General features: G+C 35.6%; 4 protein-coding genes across 4 annotated transcripts; 2 read left to right on the top strand and 2 right to left on the bottom strand.

Annotated features, from left to right (window-relative positions):
• Nucleotides 1-1,080: 1,080 nt before the first annotated feature.
• LOC108223177 (NADPH--cytochrome P450 reductase 1) lies at nucleotides 1,081-7,340 on the bottom strand. Its single transcript, XM_017397294.2, has 18 exons — nucleotides 6,905-7,340; nucleotides 6,641-6,700; nucleotides 6,475-6,551; nucleotides 6,316-6,373; nucleotides 6,137-6,220; nucleotides 5,987-6,023; nucleotides 5,345-5,414; nucleotides 4,522-4,713; nucleotides 4,353-4,445; nucleotides 3,946-4,171; nucleotides 3,769-3,852; nucleotides 3,534-3,685; nucleotides 3,008-3,104; nucleotides 2,365-2,514; nucleotides 2,198-2,275; nucleotides 1,974-2,096; nucleotides 1,771-1,884; nucleotides 1,081-1,475 (listed from the first exon to the last, which is right to left on the bottom strand). The coding sequence occupies exons 1-18, from the start codon at nucleotides 7,172-7,174 to the stop codon at nucleotides 1,395-1,397; spliced, it is 2,046 nt and encodes a 681-aa protein (XP_017252783.1). The 5' UTR covers nucleotides 7,175-7,340; the 3' UTR covers nucleotides 1,081-1,394.
• Nucleotides 7,341-11,750: 4,410 nt separating this feature from the next.
• Nucleotides 11,751-12,482, top strand: LOC108221558 (uncharacterized). The gene has a single exon (XM_017395428.2). The coding sequence runs from the start codon at nucleotides 11,751-11,753 to the stop codon at nucleotides 12,480-12,482; it is 732 nt and encodes a 243-aa protein (XP_017250917.2).
• Nucleotides 12,483-14,192: 1,710 nt separating this feature from the next.
• On the bottom strand, nucleotides 14,193-16,726 carry LOC108223578 (uncharacterized). The gene is made up of 2 exons (XM_017397900.2): nucleotides 16,541-16,726; nucleotides 14,193-16,285 (listed from the first exon to the last, which is right to left on the bottom strand). The coding sequence occupies exon 2, from the start codon at nucleotides 16,250-16,252 to the stop codon at nucleotides 14,375-14,377; it is 1,878 nt and encodes a 625-aa protein (XP_017253389.1). The 5' UTR covers nucleotides 16,253-16,285; nucleotides 16,541-16,726; the 3' UTR covers nucleotides 14,193-14,374.
• Nucleotides 16,727-24,106: 7,380 nt separating this feature from the next.
• On the top strand, nucleotides 24,107-25,823 carry LOC108224115 (probable xyloglucan endotransglucosylase/hydrolase protein 23). Its single transcript, XM_017398672.2, has 3 exons — nucleotides 24,107-24,812; nucleotides 24,935-25,128; nucleotides 25,264-25,823. The coding sequence occupies exons 1-3, from the start codon at nucleotides 24,534-24,536 to the stop codon at nucleotides 25,664-25,666; spliced, it is 876 nt and encodes a 291-aa protein (XP_017254161.1). The 5' UTR covers nucleotides 24,107-24,533; the 3' UTR covers nucleotides 25,667-25,823.
• Nucleotides 25,824-26,887: the final 1,064 nt, after the last annotated feature.

Raw genomic sequence — 26,887 nt, 5'->3', positions numbered from 1 at the left:
CGTCTTGAATTTATATCGTCCCGAGTAGAGAATGGTCTCTTCGAGTGTGTATTTTTAGTTACTCTGGTACAGAACGTTGTTTTGTACGGGGACATGGTCCGTGATGGATACTTCTGTGTCGTGGGGCCTTTTATTTTTGGAAAGCGGTGGGTGCATATAATTATATACAAAAATATGTACATAATGACATGTGGTGAGTTTTAATTGGAATGGACCTCTTGCATTTACATCAATAACCCAATTAAAATCTATCAAATCACTTGCCACATCATTATGTACAAAAATTCTGTACACAATTATGTGCACCTAGCACTACTCTTTATTTTCAACGTGATACGACTACCTTTCATTTATCTGTGCCGACCGTTTATTGTAGTACTCCCTCCGTCTCTAGAAACATTTTCCGTTTGAAATGTCGGCATAGTTCATAACACGAGACAAATTACTAATTTACGTCTAATCTATAAGATAAAATATAATCATGTGTGATCTTATTGGATTCGTATTTATGAGTGTTTTAATACGGTGAAATTTTTATATTTAATACTAATATAAAATTAATAATCAAAAGTGTATCGGTAAACGTGATATAGATAAATAGGAAAAGTATCTAGAGACGGAGAGAGTAATTTTTTCTCTTGATATAATAGATAAACAGGAAAAGTATCTAGAGACGGAGAGAGTAGAGAGTAGTTTTTCCTCTTGATTTATGTGTATATATAAATTTAAACAAAAAAAGACATTCAGTTTCGTTTAAAGTGCTTTAAATGTAAAAATACAACCCCACACACTTTGAAAATGAGACGAGGGACCTTATCCAATAAAGAGCATGTGAAAGGTAAATGGGAGACTGAGCTAGACTATTCACCGTAGGTAAACAATGCTCAGGAAAACATCTTACTCCAGAAACAATGCTACGGAACCTGGGCCTTTTCCGGCCAGTTTTCTCTCATAAAGCCAGAGAGCAAACAAGGAACAGCTGCTAAAAAGCAGATATGACCAATTGACCATTAGAACGGTTGCTAAACAGTGTCTGATTCTTTCAAGGAACACTGAAAGTACAGAAAAACAAACACCATATGCAGATAACTTTTGTTTCATATACTCTATTTCGTCAAAAATTCTACAATCATCTAATAGTACAAATATGAGTAGCTTGGTCTCTTCCTAATATTAAAGTTTGTATCACACAAATAAAAAGAAAAATATATATTGGGATTTGGGACCACCATATGCACCCCCTCCCTCGAGCTTGCCAGCAGGAAAAGCACAATAAACTTGTATATCCCATATCTTTCATCCCTCCATATGCCGGGCCAGGAAAGTATAGCATCACATATTTATTTACTATATTCTCCCCTGAATAAACAAAGTTGGCTGCACCGCAAGAACAATTACCATACATCCCGAAGATACCTCCCAGTCATTTGAAGATTCTTAACCCAGCTCTCAGCCTTGCTGCTGTCTAGAGCTCCCTGAAAATCAAGGTTGTGCATCTTATTAGTTAATTCTATATAGTATATTCTACATAACTATTTGGAAATAGATCATCAACATGCTATCTTTAACTTATTCAAATTTTCTCTAAAAGTTTTCTCCAAGTCCAGCAATACCACAATACTAATAGGCTTGCAAATATGAAGTGTGTTTTCATCATATAACAAAAGCACATGCGCAGTATATTAATCACCGACTTTTAGAACAATGGTCTTAATAAACAGAAAACTTCTCTATTGAGTGCTTTAAATATTATTTTCTGTATATATATACCTGCTCCTGTGCAATTGTGTGAAGCATTCGGTGGACATCCCTAGCCATGCCTTTAGCATCACCACAGACATAGATATATGCTCCCTCGGAAATCAGGTTCCAAATCTCTGATGCCTAGATCAATAAAACAAAAGAGGAGAAGCTCAAAATCTAGAAGTACTTACACGGATGTTAAACAAACTGTAAAAGGGCAAACTTGGTACCTTCTGTAACATCTTATGTTGCACATACTCCTTGGTGGGCCCCTCACGTGAGAAAGCCACAATTAACTCAGAGATTGCACCACTTTCAACAAAATTGTTTAGCTCATCCTCGTAAATAAAATCCTACAATAACAGGAAACATCTTTTAAGATTTCCATTTTTCCAAAATTGTAGTCAGTTGACAAAATAACCCAATAGGGCTCTGATATTAATTTTTCACTTGCCAAATTTCTATTTCTGCAACCAAAGTATAATACAGCAGTCCCCAGTTCTGCTCCAGATTCTTTGAGAGCTAGTCTTTCCTGAATGAACAAAATTTGACCCATACGAATCTGGTTAACAATAAGAAAATTAAAGGATGACAGATAAAAATTTCTTTTTCAGACCAGACCTGCAGGAAACCCCTGAAAGGAGCTAGTCCAGTACCAGGGCCAATCATAATAACAGGGACTTTGGGATCAGAGGGAAGCTTGAAGTTGGATTGCCTAACAAAAATGGGTGCCCAGCTGCAATCATGGCTTTCCTCCAATGAAACTGCATTCTGGAAAATTACAGGATAGAATTTAGAATTTACATGAGAAAGGTTGCAAGTTGCAACGGCCTGTACATACATGATATATCACAAAACCTAGTCATAAGTCATAACAAATACTATCACACATGTAAAAAGGAGTATTTATTTCGGCGAATACCAAAATTTGCACAATTCTAAATCAAAACAACCAACTCCTGACCCCAGTGCATTAATAGTTGATTCTTATAAAGATTTAAAGCATTATTCAGGAAAACCACTTCAGTTAAAAAAAACACTATAGCCACTTTAAAGAGGCAGCACTCCAGTAGTGTATCACTATCAACATCAATACACTGAAAAGTAGGATGCTATCTTACCAAGTCCTATTAGTAAACTAACTGTGTGAGGATCTATAGCAACTTTCATGTTATTTGTCACAGCCCAAGTTCCAAAATCATGTTTCTAGATATTATTACAACACACTTTTTACATGTAAAAAAAATGATTGAAGAAATAATACCTTCATCCAAGTTGAACAAACTCCTTTGTGAATTCGTCCTGTAGGTGTTTTTTCATAAACTAAAGCACAGGTAACATGAATCCTCGACGGTACCATCCTATATAACCAAAAAGAAAATATGAAAATTAAAAGTTAATTAGTATAAAAAAAATGAATATTTACATTGCACATCCACTTATAAACTAGACCTAGCATATAACATAGACGTAGATGTGTCATTTTTAATAAATCTAGAGATATGCAGGCTTAAAAACAATTATGCAATGCACATACAATACAAAATACTGGGAACCCCAAGCATATCGATCCCATATTAAGATTAACTTGTCGAAGATTTTTGAGATCTCTAATACTTGCTAATACAATCAATTATATATATATATATATATATATATATATATATAACAAAGGTCATAGGCTCAAATTCTCACCTCGCTCCTACACACCCACACAAATTATATATTATCTAGGAAAAGAACAAGATGAGAAATATGAGGCATGTGATATACTTCATCCAATCATCTACCTTGGTGAAGAAGAGATAGAATAGTATCTAGGCTGCAGGCGTGGTGCAACTGATGCAAAGAATACCCCAAGTGGGGGCTTGGCTGATGGAAATTCAGCCAAGACTTCAAGAAGGCTTCTGTGGCTAGCAACTACCCATTGTGCATATTCATCCTGCAAAACAAAATATTAAATGTGCATAAAAAAAATCATGGGAACACAATCATCTCCAGAGATATTAACAAAGTAACTCAAACCTTTCCAGCAGGAGATGCTAGGAATCTTAAACGGTCAGCCTCGCTAGGATCAGAAGCATGCGCCGCCAGAGCAAGCAAGGCAGACTGTAAAAATATGCCATTAATCAATAAATTGATTTTAATTATCACATAGTGAGCTAGATCAGCAATAAATTGTTTCAGAAATAGATAACCTACCTTCTTTGGAGAGCTCAAAAGATCTGCATATTTCGCCAGTGCACTTCTTAAAGTGCATGGTGGAAAGGGAGGTGGCAGAGAGCCTCCAGTAAGTGGTGTTCCATCTTCATTGTCAGTGTGGACAGAGAAGTAGGTGTTTGGTGATATGCCTAATAGCTTTTCAGCCTCCTCAACAATTTCAACGAGATTCTCACAATAGACCCCTACGTGGTCACCAGTTTCATATCTGAGGAGCGACCAGTATATACAATGTTTAATAACCAACACCAAAATGACATTGAATCTGCCTCTAGGCATTGTTGTCTAATACTCTCAAAAATGATTACCAAGAACAAGGTATAATGTAATCACCCAATATACTTTACAGAGACACCAGAACAATCAAAAAGATCAGTTTTGCTACTTACGCAAGTCCAGTATGTCCGATGTCAAACTCCAAGTGAATGCAAGAACGATCAGATGCAGGTTTATGAAGCTCTTTCTTTGCAGCTACGCTAGACCTTCAAGCAGAAGCAACAATGTCCAGAGATATGCACATAACACAAAAGAATAAAATTCAAATCTGATACACAATACCTGCACGGATGTTGAGCATCAAAGACTGCATGACCATTTTGGCCATTTAAACTGTGATCCACTGGAGGCTTATCAAGTTGGTCATAAACCACAACCCGGTACTCTAAAACAGCAGCCTTGTAAGGAGTTGCAGCAGATGTGTCATCCTCATCCAAAAGCAATTTATCCAATTCAGGCCAGACCAATTCCCGCCTATATTACACAAGCTAAATATTGTAAGTAGATAATATTTGGGGTCATTCATAAAACTAAATCATATGGTGCAGAATGTTTTAGAACACAATATCGTGAAGTGGCTGAACTTGTTACTGAATGTCAACGTTGTTTGATAATAATATAAATGATTTTGAACAATTTAAAACAGAAGTGTGACGTATGAGGTAATAACTTTAGATATGCATTATTTATTATGTGTCACTAAATATAGACTATATACAGTTCATGTAATTTTTACTATAAGACAGTAAAAACACTTGCCAAAATTAAAACGATTTTTAAAACATACTACTGCAAACCAATAATTTTAATTAAAAAGCAGACACAATTATACCTCAAATAATTTAATATAAACTAACTCCTCATTTGACCTAAATACTGGCCCAATAAAAACATTTTCATCACCAGTTAGAAAACATAGTCAGAAGCACTCTTGAGTTCAACCATTTCATTTTGCAAACAAGGATAGCTCTGACCGCATACCAAGATTCAAGGGTTCAATCCTTCCAGAGCTTTACCAAGGTTACAAAGGTCTCCTCCATTAGTTTACAATTAAAACAAGATTGTTTAGAATAAGTTAAGAATCAAGTTCCGTGTTTGGTCATACCATGCCGTAAAATCATCTTCAATACATTGATCATCATCTCCCATACCCACTTGAACGATACGCTTGGCTCCTGCAGATAATGGTAAAAATCAGTGACATTTCAAATATATTCTTAGAAATTTATTTCAGACACTAATGCCGATATTTCTCTAAAGGTGGGCTCTTGGCGATCCACTCTTGGCCTAAAAATGAGTTTTCAGTGAGGGCACTGAGGGGGAGTGCAAAATATAAAAAGCAAATTTAGAAGAGCTGGTAAATTAACACATGTCAAGTGCACTATTATAATAAATAGCAAACTCACCAAACAATGTGAATTTCAAGCATTGCTTCTTTCTTGACAGAACAGAGAATGTAAAAAATATGACCAAAATCTTAAAAACACCTATTAAAGTAGAACTCCCGAAATAATGCAGCTGGAAATAAACACAACCTCACAAGATAGAGCAACTGCTTGACATATACTTTGAAAATCATCTGTACTTCTGAATATAACCATCATTAACAAGTATTGGAGCTACATAATTCTTCCTTTGTAAAATAATTGACAATATGCTGATTGGTATCACACTAATGTAGCAAAACTGATATCAAACCAAAAAATGCAATTACGCAAATGTGAGGTACAGATGGAAATATACATACCCTGCTCTTCAAGACCATCGTCAACAACTTTCGCAATCTATATGTGCAAGGAAAAAGATCAGAATAGAATTTAGCAAAGTATCAGTAAAAACAAACAAATTACTATAGTATGTCAATCTTTAAAAAATATAAGAAGGGACACAACCAGACCTTGTTAAAATGTTCATACTGCCTATTGCCTAAGCCAAAGACTCCATATTGAAGATTACTCAACCAATTTCCTCTCTCTTCTCCCTGTTGTGAAAACAATGATTACTAAACGAGTCCGGAATGCACTTAGCAGCGCACTCATTTCCTGTAACTACTTGGTCATTCATAACATAACATACCTCCGAAAACCACTTGTAGAATCTAGCTGCATTGTCGGTTGGCTCACCATCACCATAACTACAACGTCAACACAAAATACTCAACATCTATTTACACTTAACACCACACTCGCCGCACATTGTACTAATACATCAAAATGCAAGAGCAATTAAACTTACGTTGCTAAGAAGAAAAACGCAAACGATTCCTTCTTAAACTTTGACTCATACTCCTCATCCTCAGCTGCATAGTCATCCTACCAATACATTTCATTCATTCATTTAAAAACAGAAAAACTCAATCCAAAATGCACAAATTAAACGCAAGATGAAAACGCCAACTCACTAAATCAATGACTCTGAATTTCGCCTTGTCATATCTCGCCTTGGCTTCCTCCGCAAAAGCCTAAACACAATCAACAATCAATCCAATCATATCATTCACTCAATCCAATAAACAAACAGTTGACCTTCACATCTACACACACACAATTCAATATAATCGTGTAATCGAACGATAATAATTAGTCAAATCATATCGAATTGAACATAAAAAACAATACTTAACCTATAAATACAAACACATGTATGTATAATTACAGATATATACCTTGGCGAAACCTTCGGCAGTACCGGTTTGAGTGCCGAAAAAGACGGTAACTTTCTTTTTACCGTCATCAACTTCATCTTCAATTTCAACTTTCGGCACAATCAGCTTGGGCGGCTCAACTGATTTAACCGATCGCAGGCTCGATCTGCGCCACACCAAAACGACTGCGCATCCAATCAAAACGGCGATTGAGGTGGTGAGAAGCATTAACAGGTCACGATTCTCGAGGAGCGTCGCCGGTAGTGACGTGGCAAAGCTCTCACCAGCCATTTTATTTATTAATTAATTTGTTTTAATTGGAAGAGGCGAAGAGAAGAGAAAGACAGGCAAAAAGAAGCAAAGCTGAGATTTGTAGTCGTAGCTACTCAACTGTCCGGCGAAGACTTTTTGTGGGCTTATTTATGATGTGATCATTTTTTATTACTCATTGGGCCTTAAAGTTAAAAAGTCCATTTTATGATGGAGATTCATATCTTTTTTATAATCACAGATTTATTGAATATACTTGCTTGTACTACTATTTTTGGGGATAAATATTTCTTTTCGAAAGGGAAACGTTATATGCTTCTTCTTTTTTTCTTTTTTGAAACTGAAACGTTACATTTCTAAAAAGTTTAACTTTCGAGATAACGTAAGATAAAAATTACTCGATGTTCATAAAGTTGTAACTGACTTATGTCATGGATTTTAGATGATTGGCAAAGTTTTATTTTTATCGGTCAAAGGAGGTTTACTCAATAACTAGCGGCATATTCTTCAAATATGAAAAGAATAAATAACGACGAATTTCTTGCATGGATGCTAATAGAATTAAGAGTCAGATCAAAATTACAACAACTTCATACATGAAAAATCTTTAACTAAAAGCTAAGTTGGCATATAAAAGTAGGAAATATAGTCAATATCCTCAAAAACTCACACCTCAACCATCTTAATCCCTTCTCTATAATTTTAATCAACTTCTTATAGCGTAAAAGAAGTGACTTCTTTCTTAAACTAAAGGAGTCACTTCTTTCTTAAACTAAAAGAGTAAAGTAAAAGTGAGAAGGAAATAAGTTAATAAAATGTTTGGAAAAAAACTAGAAGCTAGCATTCTCACCTTCTTAAAAGTACTTCTACTTATTTACACAAACGGGTCAAGAGAAGCGGAAGCCAGAAGCAGCTTTTGCTTCTATCAAACACTCACAACCTCTATATTTGTCGAATCTTTATAAGCTTGTAAGAAATTTGTACGAAGATCACATATCATTTTTTTTAATATAAGAATGAATCTCACAAATATGAATTGGCAATTCACTGTGATAGTTCTTTCATTCAAAAAAGCTTATTATCTAACCGTCGGACATGCAAGATGACCACGGAAATTTAAACAATAAAATTTTAATATCTGAAAAAAAAAACCATCTTCTTTCAAGAACCCTGAAAATATAACAAAGTAAACAAGAAAAATATAAGTCGATATATATAACAGATTATATATATTATAAAAATAAAAAATATATCCAATAATTAATTATTAATAAAATCACGTGTATATACATGTGCTGATCAAATTATTCACACAATTATGATAACTCATAATTGAGACAATTAAATTCTTAATTAAGGCACAATTAATAAAATAGGATGCTAATATATGCACACCCTAAATTTATTTATGCACACCGGGTATCCTTTTTTGTATTAAATTATCCTTGTCTTTTAACATTTCAACCAAATATTTTATTAATTCAAAGGGGTAATTTAGTACAAACAAAATGGAAGGGTGTACATAAATCAATATTTAGGGCGTGCATAAATCAGCACCCATAAAATATTAACGTTCTCAATTAAGACACAATTAACGCCCTCAAAAAAGGTATAATTAACTCCCTCAATTAGGAGGCCCAATTAACGCCCTCAATTAAGGCACAATTAATGCATTTCTTTTTAAAACCAGATCTCATATTGATCCAGAACTGCCCCGGCCGTCGCAACCCTCGACCACCACCGTTACGCTATCTCGTCATGCACTTTCTCAAGAAATCTTGAGCATTGTTGGACAAACCATCAGCGAATATCAACCCACTGTCCTGATAGCCAGCAATCAGATCACCCAGAACTCTAGAAGCTGCGATAAGTAAACCACATATTATTCCCGATAAGCATCGGGAACACTTACAGTAACTCTCAAAAAGGTGGTCAAACTTTCACTCCGCTCCGTTAATGACATTTAACGGGAGCCACACTTTCAGACAGCGGAGCTAAAGTTTGGCCACCTTTCTAAGAATTTGGAACTCATTTCTACCACTTTGTCCGTTACCCTCATTAGTGATATTTAATGGGAGCCATACTTTTGAAAAGCGGAGCCAAAGTTTGACCACCTTTCTGAGAAGATAAAACTCTAGCCAACTTTTTAAAAATCGGTATAAATTTTGACCACAAATTTGAAGTTTACTCTATTCATAAATTTATAAATAATTTCTTCACTCAACTAGATTAGTCAATTCTCTCACGGTTTTCACAAGTTCGCACTTGCACAGTTGCACCCATCATTATATAATCATTAAGCACTAAGGTGTTCTAAAATTTCAAGTTAATACTCATTTATCTTATTTTAGGTATCAATTTTAAGCTCCGTATGACGAAATGAAATTGTTCCTTGCACGGGTACACAACGTACTTCCATAACCTGAAAAATCTAACAAGAATTACCTAATTTAAATTTGTGACAACTATATTACCCAGTGACTACCAAATTTTCGGCCTTAAATTCTTCTAGAAGCTAGCTACATATTTGTGTATTAATGGACATGTGCTTTGTGTTTCTTTTTTTTTTAAGAAAATGAGAGAATTCAATAAATAATAGCCATACGGCATCTACAAGAAAGATCGAGTCGAACAAACATAGAAAAAATTAACATGCCTGTCTTCATACCCAAGATGAGACAAATAAGCGATGTTGAAATTGACGATGGTTCATGTATAGATCCTTGCTCTGTGTTCACCATCTTTTTCAAAAACTCCGTTTGAGCTATCGACCACAAATGCAATTCCCAAAAGGCTTTTATCGATGAATCCAAACCACTCTCACAAAAGAAGGAGAGAAAAACACACACTCTCACTAGGGAGAGAAATCAAACTATAACCAAAACAAACTAAAACAATTAGATCTGCACACGACGCTTAAGAGATAATCGATCCACTCACAAATCCAAAAAAGCCTCTGGAAACGAATAAGAACGAAAATCGAAAGTTTCGGTGATGTAGATCTAAAAAACCTTTCCCGAAAAGGGAGATTTATTGAGGAAATCAATGAAAAAGTAAGAACAATAAAAAACTAGCAATCAAACGGAAAGATTTGGGGCTTTCCACCGGAAAACCGATGGAAGCCCCGCCGGAGATGAAAATAGAGAGGCTAGAGAGAAAAGAGATGCAAAAAGGATGTTAAAATATCAATTTTTGAAAGATATCGCTTTGTGTTTCTTGTTTCTCTCTTCACCTTGAAGCCAGGGACAATGAAATACAACAAGAACTTTAAATAAATATTCATTTCTGTCTCCAACAATACCAACAACAAAGCATCTCTTTCATTTTAACTGTATAATTACTCTACCCAGCTCTACATTCGTTCTATTATTAAACCACCTTATAGTAGCAGTGTTACTTAATTTCATGTGTTCGAGGATCAAATGTTCATGCCTGTACAGTTGTTATTTTCGCACCTATACCGATTAGTTACTATTTGATTTAAATGTGATTTTGTTACGGAGATTTATCTTCGTCTGTCGTCATACCATTGTTCTACTCTTCCGTGGTATTTGTCCGTTCTCTGCAATCATAAGTCCTCTATGTTTTTATTCTTGCTGCGATGCCAGAGATTCTTTTTGTAAATTTAGAAAAAGGAAGAGCATGCAATTTTATTGAATTGTAATGGAGATTTTCTTTTTTTTTTTTGAAGAAGTTAATTAGGATAAAATATACTCCCTCCATCCCCTCAATTTTGAGTTTTTAAGTGTTTTTCACAAAGTTGAAATAATGTTCTTCTTTGTTTTAAAATAAATTAAGGTGTTACAGATGGTATTTACGGACAAGATTCCATCGGCCAACCTTAACACAAATACTTCTTCTTAACATATTTAAAGCTTAATTATATCGAATGAGAAAATGTTGTGAGTTAGAATACACCTTCACATACTCTAGTTTTTTAAAGTATACTGAATCAAATTGCAGTATTTCAGCCATATCACACACATATATCTTTTTTATCTGATCCTCCTGTCCATTTTATTTTATAAAACTGTTTTAACATTTCTAACTTTTCTAACGTATTTTTATGCATTTTTGTTTTGCAAGTCATTTAACTTTTCTGAGGTGAGTTTTGACTAGAAAGTTATAATTACTATTTTTTAAATTCATTTCTGAATAAATATATATTTTATTTAAGAGAAAAAAATAAAAAAAATATAATTTTTTACTATCAAGTCAAAAATCGTGGAAAAACGTGAAAAGTTAAAACTAGGTATACGAAAGACCTGGAAGATAAGATTCTCAATAGCAAGCAATAACAGTTGGTAAAATTCTCAATTTACTTTAGAAAATACAAATGCATTGATTATAAATTACAAGGGAGTATCAGATTTTGATTCTCCTTAATGGGTAAATAAACAGGACAGCGGTCCACCAATTGTCACAATTCTCCTCTGTACCTATCTCTTTCCGTTGTTACAGTCAGAGTATTACTATATAATCGCTGTGCCGTCTGCATATGTATAGCGATCCACATGTGGCATTCAGAAACTCAGAGACATATATCTCATATATTCATCCTCTCCATCAATTCCCCAACTCATCTTCATCCGTAGTAATGGACTCCTACAACTCCTGTTACCAAGATCAAGAATATCAACCAGAAGATGAAGAAACGATATCTCTTAGTGACTTCCAATTGATTTCCGACGAAAACAATTTGCACGAAACAGAGGATCAGTTCTGCAAACGTCAAGATCTTCCGTCACAAGCAGAGACAAATGAGGTTTTCGAGTTTTCGAGCTACCCTAGTTCCACCATGTCTCATGCAGAAGATATCATCAACTGCGGTAAGCTCATACCTTTCAAAGAGCAAGATCATAAATCACAAAACTTATATGGCCGGCGCTGCCGGTCAGAGCCGTTGCCCGAGTTCAAGATTAGTGGTCGTCAATCCAACACCACCAATATGAAGATGAGAAACAGCAGGTCTCTTGATTATCAGAAACTAAGCAGAGACTCGAGCACGAGCTCTGGTTCACCGGATTCTCATCGAAACAACAGTCCCGGGTTATCAAGATTTGATGGTAATAGCACAAGGATTCCAAAACCTAGGTGGTATATTCTAATGTTCGGGATAGTAAAGTTTCCTACAGAGATGGATCTCCAGGATATCAAAAACCGTCAGGTTCATCGTACCCCATCCAAGTCTCTTTTTCCGAGCATCGAGGTTGTGAAAAAACCTCCTGCTAACAAAAAAAGCTCGTGGGGAGTCCTCAAGGTCCTCAGCTGCAGGGGTGATGCTAGTCTTAGTGTTACAGCTCCGCTTGCTTGCATGCCACAAGCTTGATGATTGAAGATGAAGATACGTAGAACAGCAGAGCACGTTTTGTGAATTGTGATGCTCCTCAGTGCTCGCATATAATGGTGGGGCCATGAGAGTAATCAATGATAATCACGAGGCTCCCGACAAAAAGATGAAATCACATAGGCTGATGGGGTGTTCGAATTAGTTGAGGTCCGCGTAGTACTATAATGTTAATAGGCATTGGATCAAATAAAATAATGTTAGTAGACTTGCGTTTATCTTTTCCAGTTATATGGACCGGGACAAGCACAAAGTTGAGGCCCTCGTCGCATTCATATAGATTACATATTTTTATATATTAAGATTCAATTTTTTATTTTTTGTACTCCACTAGACAAAGACTAAAGTTTACGACATAAATTCACTTTAAACTTTTGATTATTCCTTAATATCAGTAATGTCAATCTTCCTCTAGATACAGTTATGGTGTCCTTAAGAGCATCTCCAGCAGATTAGCTATATGAGATCTTAAACTATTATTTTAAGGAATATGCATAGAAATTCACTCCAGCAGAGTCCCTACTCATTCCCTAAATGTTAGGATCCAATTTTCATTCCTCATAAGTAGGGAATCCCTAACCCATTCCTCTTTTCATTTTTAATGATTAAATATTCAACTCTCACCTTTTGCACACTCTTTCCCACATATTTTTTGTTATCTTTTTGTTAAAAGAATTTGAATTTAATATTATAATAATAATAGAGAAGACAAATAGGGATCATTGTTGGAGTTGTCAATCAATATAGGATCCCTATTATTTAGAATTTGAATTGTTTATTATATATATAGGGAACCTCTTTAGGACACTGCTGGAGATGCTCTAAGAACCAATGTAACTTGAACACCAGAAAATTTATTTAAATACTGCCCTTAAGTGTTAAATTGAAGGGAGAAGAACACTGATAAGAGCTCCAACTCAGCTTGAGCGTTTACAATGAGATCAAAGAACTTAAATGCACAAGTCTCCCTCGTTGAGTCTGGATCAAAATCTAGATGTACGCAACTTTACCCTCATCCTCATCAAGAGGCTGTTTCAAAGAACTCAACTTGTGACTGAGCAAATAACAAGGAGACACCTAACTATCTAGACAATAAAATAGCATATAATCACGAATATGATGCTAAGCAAGTTTGACTATTTCTGTTAATCAAATAAGCTAGAGTAAACCTTTACTCCTTGTTTTGAAATACTACATTCCTCTGTTCCTTTGCATGGTTGATATAAAATTAAACTTTTACCCAAACTCATCCAACTCAAGTAATGGACTAGTACATTATAGATACCATATTTCCTGCATCCACACACAACAAACTACCAACACTATTTAACAAACCAGTGTTACACCTCAGATATATACAGAACTATTCAAATATAAGCATCATTGACTACTTTTAGAACTTTCTGAAATGCATGACTTCTGATGTTGAATTGTAAGGTAAATCTGAGAAATTTCCAACAACATATTTAGAGCCAAATGATATCTAGTACTACTAAATGAAACTGAAAATAGATTAGCTTATATCAAGTGGACGATGATAACTATCAAAACCTTAAAAATGTATTTCTCTCTAAGATATGTAAAAAGAATATAAGCATAACTAAAATTTATTAATATGCCAAATGGAACTGGGGATTTAAAGAGAGACACTACAAAAAGTCAAGGAAAAAATTATCATGAGACAGCAGGAAAAATTCACAACCAAACAATATTTAAAAGGAAAAATACTGGCTTATAACAAAGGAATGCAACTCACAGTGATTTTATGATCAAAATTACAGACTACAATACAATTTGGATGCTTCATGCACATCCAATTCCAATTGAATAAGAGCAAATTGACACAAATGTAAACCAAGAAAAGACATCATTAATTAGTTGCATATATATTCCCCACTTTCATACCTGTGGTCAACCTCATAGAAATCTTTGCTACCCTCGGATGCAGGCTGCAGAGAAATTCCAGACAATGATCTAGTGCCTTGGTAAGAAAATCTAACATATCCGACTACCTCAAGTTCTTCCAGTTCATCTTCTGAACTAGAATCCACAGGCATCCTAGCTCTCAATCTTCCAGGCTCACCCTTTAAAGGAATCTCCGGAATGTGCCATTTCAGTTCTTTCTCTGATCTATTCAACATGGCTTTTGGTGTAACCTTTAACAGTCTAGGGTCTATTGGTAGTTTCAGAGTAAATGTCACATCTTTAAGTGGGGCTGGCAGATCTGGATTGGATACATACTGAATCATCATAGAAAGTAGGGTCCCGCTGTGACGCATGATTAAGCGAACCCGCAAAGGCAGTGGAGTTGATCGAGGTAGAAGACTATACTTCAAAATAGGTATAGGATCGGTGGAAGGTGAAGTCCTCACATGGAACAGCCCATTTCCAAGGCTACTAATACGAGAGTTTTGCATAACAAATCTCTTCACACCACTTGTGCCATCAACCCTGAAGGAGAACTCAGTTTCCTTATCATCAGATGGCTTTGGAGGAACAGTTTTAAGGTAAACCGTGCCCATCAATCCAACTCTCGCAAGTAGAGATTCCCTAAATTCAGCATTTATCTCCTCCAATATATACATTTCAGGACCCTTCATTTCACTTTTTGTGACCAAAACATCTTCAAGTGGAGCAGCAGCACCATCAGCAGCAGCTTTTGGTGCTTCACTAGTGTGCAACAATTCAAGGCCACCCAGACCCTGGGACTTGGGGACTTTCTTTGGACCAACAAACTCTGATGCATCCAAACCACCACCCCAAGCTTGATTGAGACCTTCAAAATCTTCTGGTAATGTGGAATTATCGTGACTAAACTCTATACCACCGTACTCCCCTTCAAATCCTTCAACCCCAATGTGTGTTGATTGTGTGGCCGCAGCTGGAGGTAATGTGGTAACATCAAGACCCGCCAATGCTTTTGACAAGTCAGAACTCTGTTCCTTATCCTTTTTAAACCCGCCGACAAGTTCCTCAGGCTTATTAAGCTTTTCACTCGCTGCAAACGGATCCTTCTCCTCTTCTACCTCTTCAACTTTCTCCTTCTGATCTGTCTCAGCCTGCCCAGTTATAACAAGTGTTGCAGCAACCTCATCCCCCGCCTCCAACGTCTCCGCAGGCAATTCAAAACTAGCATTCGAAAAAGACTGCACACTCGCCTCATGCTCAATCGAATATATCTCAACATTACCCCAACTATCAGCCCCTCTAATCCTACTCTCCGTATTCACAGCCGAATGCACCATTTTCGAAAGATTATCCCCATGAAGCGACGCCAACATCGCCGCCAGCCTTATATTACTCACACCCCTTAAAACAATATCCAGCGCCATATAAACCTCCGCATACTTCCTACTCAACTTCTCCGGCGTAACATCAACACCCCGACACGCAGTCACCACGACACTCACAGCCTGATTCACAATACTAATACACTCAAACACATTGTTCACACAATCATCATCAACCGTCGTGATCCCCAACACGTAAATAGAATTCACCAACCGGTAAATAACCCTATACCGACTTTCGACACCGACAATAACCTGACCACTAGAAGCCGCAAGGGGATCATCCCCAAGCGACGTGTCCCCATCCTCAGCTGAATTATGTTTCCCAGCTGCAAACGCAAATCGAGTCTGTCTAAACGCAGACAACGCAACGAGAGCTCGCGCAGGCGGGAACCACTCTCGGGTTTGGAGCAAGATATCGGATCCATTAGTCGGTTGCAACGACAGAGCTAAACACGACATTGTCAACCCTAGCGTGTAGTTTCGGATCCAAATCTAAATTATACCAATATGAATAAACCTGTATCAGATCTTAATAATCCTGAACATAATTCTGAACCTATTTAACTTTAATATAGGGTTTGCGCAATTGGGGATTATTGGGATCATGTATCACAATTGAAATGAGATTCTAACAAAGTTGTGAAATTATATTGAAATGATATAAAAAAATTGAAAATTCGAACTAAGATATAATGCAACTATATATATAAAAATTGTACTTGTAAGTATAGCATAGGATCTACTTACTCCTTGGTGGATGCTCCGGTGGTTGTTCTTGACAATGAGTTTGGACACGAGGAGAGCGAGTTGTTTACGGGAGTGACTCGGAGCTGTTTGGGCCCAACTTATATTTTTGCAGTTTTGGTCCGGGTTATGTCGCCCAGTATGGATCCAAAATTTCACAAAATTTTAAAATTTTAGATCCAAGTCCAACTGCCTTGAAAAGAAACGGGACCCAGCTAATATAACTTGCTTTCACCGTATACTTGGTGACGAAAGGAAAACCTTTATTTACAAATTTTGTTATTTACAAATGATTTTGTATTATATCCAAAAAAAGTTTGTCGTATGTGTTTGCGATTAGATTTGAAGGCAAATAAGTGTATTTCCGGGTTGTGTCTTTTTATACATTCATTTTAAAAAGGGAAAATAGACTTTTTTGCCACTCAACTTATAGTGTTTTTAGAAACTTACCACCCAACTAATTTTTTTATTCTTTTAATCACTAATGTTAGGTTTGGTTTTGTTTTTATCCACTAACTTAGATTTGAATTTGATTACTAGCATTATGATAATTTTTTGTAGCATTATTTATACATAGTGATAGTATCTAATATTTTGATGATGTGTCGTATATTTATATCCTTATATATAGCAATAATAATATAAAATGAGCCGATGAAAAATTAAAATCAGGAAAAAGAGTAATTAGATTCTAAAAATTCAATAAATCATGAATATGAAATCAATGATTTCAAACAATTCACCCTCTCTCATAAGATAAAGTGTAATTGAGTAATATGACGCATCATCTTTCGCTATTAAACTTTCAATGGACTAGCTCAGTCTAAGATCTCTCTTAAATTTATCTTCAAAAATTTAATAACTTTATCTTATTACAATTTTCGAGATAGATATATAGAGAGGAAAACTTAATTTTCGATGATTGTCCTCTATATATAATGCATCATTTTATATTATTATTACTCCCTCCGTCCCTCTCATTAGTTTACAAATTTTCTCGAGTGCTTAGCATGTATTTAAGATTCTTATAAAACATAGTTTCATAACTTATTTTTGTGTGTAAAAATTCAAACGCTGAATTTTCATTCGGAAGAAAAAAAATAAAGTTATATATGAAACTACATCTTTTAAAGGCTAATGCGTGTAAAATTCTTATCATCCAAGGTAAGCGACCTTGAAGACATAAAAATACTACATATAAAAATACAAACATATATCAAATCATCAAAATATTACCGACTACAACTATATTTTAATAATGATACACATAAAATGTAATGCTAATAATCAAATCTGAACCTAACTTTAGTGACAAAAAAAAAAGCTAAATCTAACACTAGTGAGTAAAATAAAAAAATTATAGTTCAGTGGTTAGTTTCTAAAAACGCAATAAGTTTAGTGACAAATAAATTATCATAATGCTGGTAATCAAATCCAAACCTAAGTTGGTGGCTAAAAATAAAACCAAACCTAACATTAGTCACGAAAAGAATAAAAAAAATAGTTGGGTGGTAAGTTTCTAAAAACATTATAAGTTGAGTGGCAAAAAAATCTATGTTCCCTTTTAAAAATTAATTCCTCTATAAGAAAGCTTTACGGACACTCTTATATAATGATTAAGGCATCTTCAACCATACAAACCCCTTAGTTAAAAAGTGAGTTGGCATTTCAAATATAAAAAATTTAGCCAACTTGTTGAAATAATTATGCTCCAACCACGTGAACCTGTTGTCTATAATTTTAGCCAACCTCCTATGGATGACTATATTTGTCCGAACCTCTACAGGTCTGTAAGAACTCTGCAGGATGATTGCACATCATTTATTACCATATTAAACTGATATATTCTATTTTAAAAAACTAAAATATTAATAATATTTATTTTTAAATTATAGCCAACCAATATAATCAATACCATTGAAGTACAATGTCTTACAGGTTCAACAAATTTTACATAATATCTTACGGGTTCAATTTAGCCAACGATTATAACCAACGCCGTTGGAGATGCTCTTATATAATGAATATAGAACTAAGAATAAAAAAATAATATTAATATATATTTAAATAAAAATAATAATTATATAGAATGTAAAACAAATAAGTGTATTGCGATCCTATGTCCAAAAGCAGTTATTATTAGTAATATCATGTATTCGATTTTTACATAATTTATTTGATTAATTATCGTTCATCTTTCAAACGGAGTATAATTATGATTTAAGAAGTTGAAGATAGCTACAATTTTTATTCTAAAAGGACTCTGTATTCCAGATGTATATCATCTATTTCTTTTTTCTGTATATTATCTTTATTATCTTAATTGATTATCTTAATATTAATAATCATCATTACATATATAAGCCGGAGAAGATCATTGTACGTACATGTTATTCACCTTCCGTACATTCAAAATTAAGTTATAAAGTAGGGTTAAACTGAGTTCTCTCGTAAATTTCATGGAGAAGATGAAGATGGAAACTAAAACCACTTTCGAAACCACTTCCGCAGCAAATTTCTGTAATACTGAAAACCAGAATCAACCAGCAATGAGCGACAATCGGAATTCGGCCGCCATGCCAATACCCGAAAACCAGAATTCGACAGCCTTGGTGCTCCAGAAGTACTCTAATGATTACGCTTCAGAAATTGATGCATATCTTCAAAGTTTTCCACCAGGTTTTCGGTTTAAGCCAACTGATGAAGAACTTATTGTGGAGTATCTGATGAGGAAAATACAGAACAAACCACCCCATCCTAGCCGAATTCACGATGTTGATATCTACAGAGAAAGCCCCTTTTACCTATCAGGTCTGTGATCACCGAGTTTCCTGTTAATTTTATTATTTTCTTTAGGTACTGCTTTGTTTTCTGTTTCTTGTATTATTATGCATGCTATCTGCCTAAGCTGACATATGTATATGTTACGGTGATCATCTCTTCTTAAACCATGCATTAATTTTGGTAACGGTCAACTTACAAAGTATTAATCAACATGCACATAATTAATAATTGCAAGAATGGCATTGGCAATAGATGCTTACATGTTTTACAAAACATATGTTGAAAAGGCTGGATTTGGTACACGGAAGAGTAAAATGCATAAGAGCTGTTCGGGAGAAATTTTAGACAGAGTATTTGTATGTGCTTGTGAGGCACATCGTGCGAGTGATAAACTATTAGAGAAAGAATAAAGAGAAACTATAATTCACGTGCAGGTTAAGTAACTGACCAATAAAAAGAGGAGACATATAAGGGGACACAAAAAGGAGACAGAGGATCCGGACTCCCCGAACTTAGATCGATGACTAAAATTTTAATATCGATATCTTTTGATATATAAATCATGAAATATGTGATGTATATATGCGTTAATTAGGTTCCCAAAAACTAAATTTGCGTGAGATCTGGTCAACTTCAGGGCCGGCCCTAATCATCATATCGAACCTCAAAAGTCTCATATCGATAGAAGATTGTATCATTAGGCTGGCTGTTATATATGCATGTTACTTCAATATTTTCTGCTTGCAGTTTTGCAGACATGAGACACCTGTTAACCCTGTAATGAAGCAGGTAAGTTTACGCAGGACACTTGACTACCCGAGAGTACATAGTCATGTTAAGAATTTCTTGAGACTGTCGAAGTTTATTTGGATTCTAAAAATTGAGTGGGGATAATTTCGCTAATTAGTCGTACTAATTTAGTGTGATATTACACAGCAAAGTATGCAGCAGCTAATGATAGCGAGTGGTACTTTCTCTCCCCGAGGCAGAAGAAGTATGAGATGGGAAAGCGACCGAACCGCATGGCAGGGAACGGCTATTGGAAGGCAACTGGTGCCGATAAACCCATCCCATCTCCTCAGGGGGGTGTTGGGGTTGTAAAGACCTTGGTATACTTTCAAGGAACTCATAAGACATCATTTAAAACAGAGTGGATTATGAAAGAATATAGAGCTAATGAATTTCCTCCCTCCACACTACAAGAAAAACCGGTAAATTCTGCTGGAAAAATCCGGTCCGCGCCAGCTAAATCTTCTAAAACGTGCATGAAGGTACGCGACTATGTACATTGTAATACTACAGTAGATAAAATTACCGAAGCTATTCATGATTTCCTTTAATATATCTGATCATTCGTTTCTGTCTTTTCTTGCCTAGCTGGATGACTACGTTTTATATAAGATTTACAAGAATAAATCACATAGATCAAAAAATGCTACATTTGATGGTGAGGCTAATAATCTTGAGGAAGATGAGGCTAATGATCTCGAGGAAGGTGAAGCTAATGATCAATTTCAGGAGCCCTTTGAATACTTTCATGATGGTGTTGCTCAGCAAGAAAATATTCATCAAGATCACGGAGTAGATGAATATATGGTTTCTGGAGACGGCCATTTTAATCAGGTAACTCATGTGGATAATACTCATGAGATTGATTATAGTGCTAATCAGCAGCAGCAGCAACTTTGGCCAGTTCCATATCCAAACTATTTGGGTTATAACAGCTATATGATTCCGAACCACGTGTCGATGGTCATCCCTCAAATGCATGGAAACGGCTTTTATGACCAAAACCGAGAATTAATGCTGCATGAGACTCTATACAATCAACAACATATGGCACGTGATTATACCCCTCCCGAGACAATGCTACCGGTTGATGCTTCCAACAATGTTCTGACTCTAAATAATGTATTGAATATCCCTCAAGAATTCTGCGCAGCTATGTCGCCAGTAGATGCTTCCAACAATGTTCAGGCTCTACCGAATATCTCTACAGAATTCTCGGCAGCTATGTCACCAGTAGATGCTTCCAACAATGTTCAGGCTCTATCCAATGTCTCTAAAGAATTCTCCGCAGCTATGTCACCAGTAGATGCTTCCGACGATGTTCAGCCTCTATCGAATATCTCTCGAGAATTCTCCGCAGCTATGTCACCAGCAGATGCTCCCAACAATGTTCAGCCTCTATCGAATATCTCTCAAGAATTCTCCGCAGCTATGCCACCGGTAGATGCTCCTGACGTTGTCCGGGTTGTTAAAAATGAATTGAACATCCCTCAAATGCAGGAGGGGCAGTACCATCAGCGACCGGTAATGACTAGACCATCTACATCTTCAACTTACCATCCATATCATCACCCAGATCATCCCAATAATTAGTGTCTACATCTATATATTTAACTCGTAGTGACTTTGATTGCGGTACATATCTAGATATATGGTTGATCCTCTACTTTGCTATATTATTTTGGAACTCGGAAAACATTGCTTCACTTTATATAGACTATAATTAGTACTAGTACATTCTTTAGCAAGATAACATGTTCTTTGTAGTTTATTGTCTTTGTGTATGGAATGGAAGCTGGTTTGCGGTTTCGTCCGTCTAAAATTATTTTAGGTATAGTTTCAATTTTTGATATTTACCCTGCAGGTTATGACTTGTAAACCTTTTATGTCCAAAATCATTATGCATAGAGAAATATGATCAGTACTAACTTGTTACATTCTGAGTATCAGAAAAATAACGACGAGTGTAACTTAATTTATGATCAGTAGTCTAAGAATTCTCGGTGACTATGTCATTATGGGTGCTTCCAAGTTCCAACGAAGTTCATGCTTTTAAGTTTTAACAATGAAATAAACATCCCAAAAATATTGCAGCAAGGGGAATAACAACTGCTACCAGTGATGACTAGCTAGACCATTTCCGTCTTCAACTTGCCATCCATATCACCAACCAGATCATCCCCAATATTTGCATCTAATTATACAATTCTTATTGACTTGCTCTGTGATACATATCTAGTTATTTGTTATTCGTTGATCCTTGGCCTTGCTATAGTTTTTGTGAAACTTTAGAGCAAGTCCAAGATATATTTTTATATATGATATTATAAGTTATAATTTTGGATATTTGATGGGAAAAAATTGATTCAATAATATTTAGTGATTAACTAGGCAACTTATCGGGCCTTATTTTTAAGTCACTTCTTTTCTTATTATATCTTATATTTTATAATAAATATTTATATATACACTCTTATTCTCTTCCTTTTTTATATTTTCTTTAATGATGAAAGAAATCTTTAATAATAAAATATAAATATATAGTAAGAATTGGACACATTCGTAGAGTTGAAGGTAGTTATGCCCGTAATAATATTCCTGATTGTTCAAAAATATGTGCAATTATTATCTAGATATATAATTTCGTATTCTCGTGATTCTATGTACATAAACAAAAAGATAAATTCGAGTAAGAGTTAAGTGTTCGAACTCATTATTGTTGTGCTACGTAGAAAACAACTAAGGCTAGACATATCTGGAACTATATTATTGGTTTGAAGTTTGAACCGGTGGAGGGTGTTGATACCAAATACTATGGGTCGGTGCATATTGGTAGCTGAAAGTAAAAAAACAAAACATTGTGAGAGGTCTAGGTAGTTTCTGGTGGATCACCATGTATTGGATAAAGATGAATATGGGGCCAAGCATCTAGAATGTTCAAGCTGGCAAATGATGGCTGAGAGAAGTGGGTGAATTAACATTGCACACGCAGTGGCGGATCTGACTATGAAGTTAAGGGGGGTCAATTTTTTTGTAAAAAAAATTAAAAGGGGTCACAAAAAAATTAAGGGGGGTCAATTTCAATTTTACAACCTAAAAATATGTATAATATTAACAAACAAAAAAATTAAGGGGGTCAGTTGCCCCCTCTTGCCCCTTCTAAGATCCGCCTCTGTGCACACGCCTTCCCATTTGTTTGGCATGCAGGCGGTTTTGCTGAGCTTCAAGCTTACTGGTTTCAGCAGCAAATAATATATTAATTATTATAGACACTTAAATAATTAATAATTGGGACTTTATGAAGGTGGAAGTTAAGAAGGCAAGACGAGTACTGAACTCTTTGGCCAGCACAGGAGCGTGTCTGAGTTCTCCAATATTGATATATGACGATATCTGTTCAGGAATGATATAAAGTTAAGATAATTATCTTGCAATTTGTATGATTCAGAGTTGAGACATATATGACATAACATAATTGGTCATTTTAGTTCAAACTAACAAGCACTAAATTGAGAAAAACGACAATTTTTTTAGTTCCAAAAACTAAATAGTTAATTGCTTCAGTAATCAAAATGTCAGTACAGAGCTCTGTAAACTCCTGTTAAAACCAGTTCCAGTTTGACGTTGTATATGGGTCCGTTTGGCTGAGTTTAAAATAAGTGCTTCTTGCTTAAAGTAAAGAAGTGAAGTAGAAGTGAGAATTAAGTTAAGACTTATAAGTGATTAAAGTATTTTAGAAAGAAGTAGAAGTAGTCGTGAAACAAAAGCTAGCATTTCTAACTTCTTATAAGTGTTTATTGACTTTTTATATAAACGGTACAAATAAAAGTTTCTAATTTATAAATCCAGAAGCCGGGCTTAAGAGCCCGGGTGTGTTTGCGTTTAAAATTGAAGGGCCTGGATACTGTCGGCATCAGTCGTGACCACCAACTCTTTCATCAACAAAACCGCGTGACACTTAAATTAATACAAAGTTTTTAGCATCTCACTCAAATTATGTGCTGGCACTCGGGTGGCTTCCACTTTTAATCTTTCTCAGCCACCTCAATTTTCTTACCCACATACTCCTACAAAACAATGCTCCTAATTAACATCTGCAGACTGCAGTAAATTCAACTTTTAATACTACAACTTACTCATGACCATGTCTGAATCGTGACTGTGTCCAGCTAGCACCATACTTTGAACCACTTCCACTAAAGTTCCTTAACTAGTTGTTTCTTTTGGTTTTGCCTGCTTGCGTTGAACCTTCCCTCCTCAAATTTAAACCATTACCTCATCCCCTCCCCCCCTATATATACCCCGAGTAATCCTTCTACTGAACTCATCAAAACAAATCTTCTATCTTCGAGTATTCGACATATATAGCCAACACGAAAACACGTATAGTCTGAGTGACAATTTATTTTTATCGATAGATATAATGGCAGCGGGTATGAATAATTTTTTCTGTGTTATTTTTTGTTGTTTAGTGGTATTTTCGGCAGCTGCCTTAGCTGCGAGTAATTTGAACCAAGAGGTGGACGTGACATGGGGAGATGGACGTGGAAAAATTCTTAATAATGGCGAGCTTCTCACGCTCTCTCTCGATCAGACCTCTGGTTCGGGGTTTCAGTCCAAAAATGAGTACTTATTCGGCAAGATTGATATGCAGCTGAAGCTTGTTCAGGGTAACTCAGCTGGCACAGTCACAGCTTACTATGTAAGTTTATGTAACACTACTAACGATTCATTTCTTACTAATTATGTAACATTTGTTGTTATTTAGAATCAATATTATGATATTTTGACGTTTAAATTAATTCTGCGTATATGTTATTGCAGTTGTCGTCGCAAGGAACTACCCACGACGAAATAGACTTCGAATTCCTTGGAAACTTGAGTGGTGATCCGTACATCCTCCACACCAACGTGTTCAGCCAAGGCAAAGGAAACAGAGAGCAACAATTCTACCTCTGGTTTGATCCAACTGCTGATTTCCATACTTATTCGATCCTCTGGAACCCCCAGCGTATCATGTAAGTCGTCACAGTTACTGTTTTGTAGGTTAAATTGGTTTGTATTTAAAAAACAGACTAATAATAGAATTTGAAAATTGGCAACACGTAATTCAACATAACTAAAACTTATTATTCGTATTATTTGTGTTTCAGATTTTCAGTTGACGGAACGCCCATCAGAGAATTCAAGAACGCTGAGTCGGTTGGTGTAGCATACCCAAAGAACCAACCCATGAGGATTTACTCTAGCCTGTGGAATGCCGACGATTGGGCAACAAGGGGAGGGCTGGTCAAGACCGACTGGACCAAAGCTCCTTTCACTGCCTCGTATCGGAATTTTAACGCGAACGCTTGCATTTCATCGTCGTCCTCCCCCTCATCATCGCCTTGTAGTTCGACTTCCCAAGGGGATAATGCATGGCTAACAGAAGAACTAGACGCCACCAGACAAGAGAGGCTGAAATGGGCGCAGAAGAACTATATGATTTACAATTACTGCGCCGATTCGAAGCGTTTCCCACAAGGCTTCCCTAAGGAATGTGCTCTCAACGCGTAGTCGGCTCGACATAGAAAAAGCATTTCTTCAGTGTTTCTACATATACGTGCATAGCAAGATTACTTCTTTGTGTTTCTTGTGTAATTTTTTGGTGATAAAAATTCTTTATTTGTACTTTTTACATGCCTAATAAAAGATGCAGTACTTAGTTTGTCTATCTTGGTTCAACGAGCTACCTACAATTTCAGTTTCGTTCATGAGATTTAATTTTGGTACGAAGTACTAGAATTTATTTTGTATAGCGATATGACAGTTATTATTTCTATTAGCACTGGTTTTACTTCACAAATTATAGAACTCTGGTGTCTGATACAGAACTCAGAGAGTCCTAACACTCAGGTAATGTATGATGATTGATGACATCTCCGACTGACTGGCGTCTCGGCAACCCCGGTCCAACCTTCAAGCAATTGAGATTATTGGATTCGTAGGAAATGAAGATGCATGGCCATGTTGTTTTCTAACAGTCAGTAATATATTTCTAAAGGGCGAGAGGGCGAGTGAAAATTCAAACTTATGACCTTTGTCATATTATTATGAGAAATGCATCTATATACACCTTCATTACTTAAAAGGAGGATTTTTTTTCTCAATAATCTTAAATAAAGTGTCACATTTTCAAAGAAGTTGACAAATTTGTCAAATTTATTTCTGAGACTTTTGTAAAATTTTAAATGTCTTTTGCTGCTTTAACTGTTTTTGTTCACCTCTTCCTGAGGCTGTGAGATTTTCGTTGATAAACTCTTTTTGTCATGCTATCACTTTCTCACAATGTTGATCTGTTGGTCATAATAAGTTTGGCGTCAACAATGTAAAATCGTCATTACAAAGAAATTGTAACAAGATATAGCTCAAAGCTACTGCCTTTGCTAAATTTCGGTCTGATTATATTTGGTGCTCGCATGCCACAACGACCTTGACCAATAAGCTAACATATTGATACAGCAATGCACTCACAAGTGTTAATATATTTAAATAAATATAATTATAAATAGATATTATGATGTGGAACGTGGAAGGTTGCCAAGACATTGATTTTATTTGACAACTTTTGAAAGAGAAGCAACAAAAGTTTTGAACACGATGAGTTTCTCTTGAGAAAAAATATTGAATGAGTCCATTTTCTTTAATAAGATTAGACAGGTATTGGGCCGGCCCACAGCGGCGCCGTTGCTTAAGGACTTTACCGTGTGCTAAATAGACAATTGATGCATTTTCGTA

This window comes from Daucus carota, chromosome 5 (assembly GCF_001625215.2).
Source record: "Daucus carota subsp. sativus chromosome 5, DH1 v3.0, whole genome shotgun sequence".
Classification (NCBI taxonomy): Eukaryota; Viridiplantae; Streptophyta; class Magnoliopsida; order Apiales; family Apiaceae; genus Daucus; species Daucus carota.
This window is presented reverse-complemented; position numbering and strand designations above follow the sequence as displayed.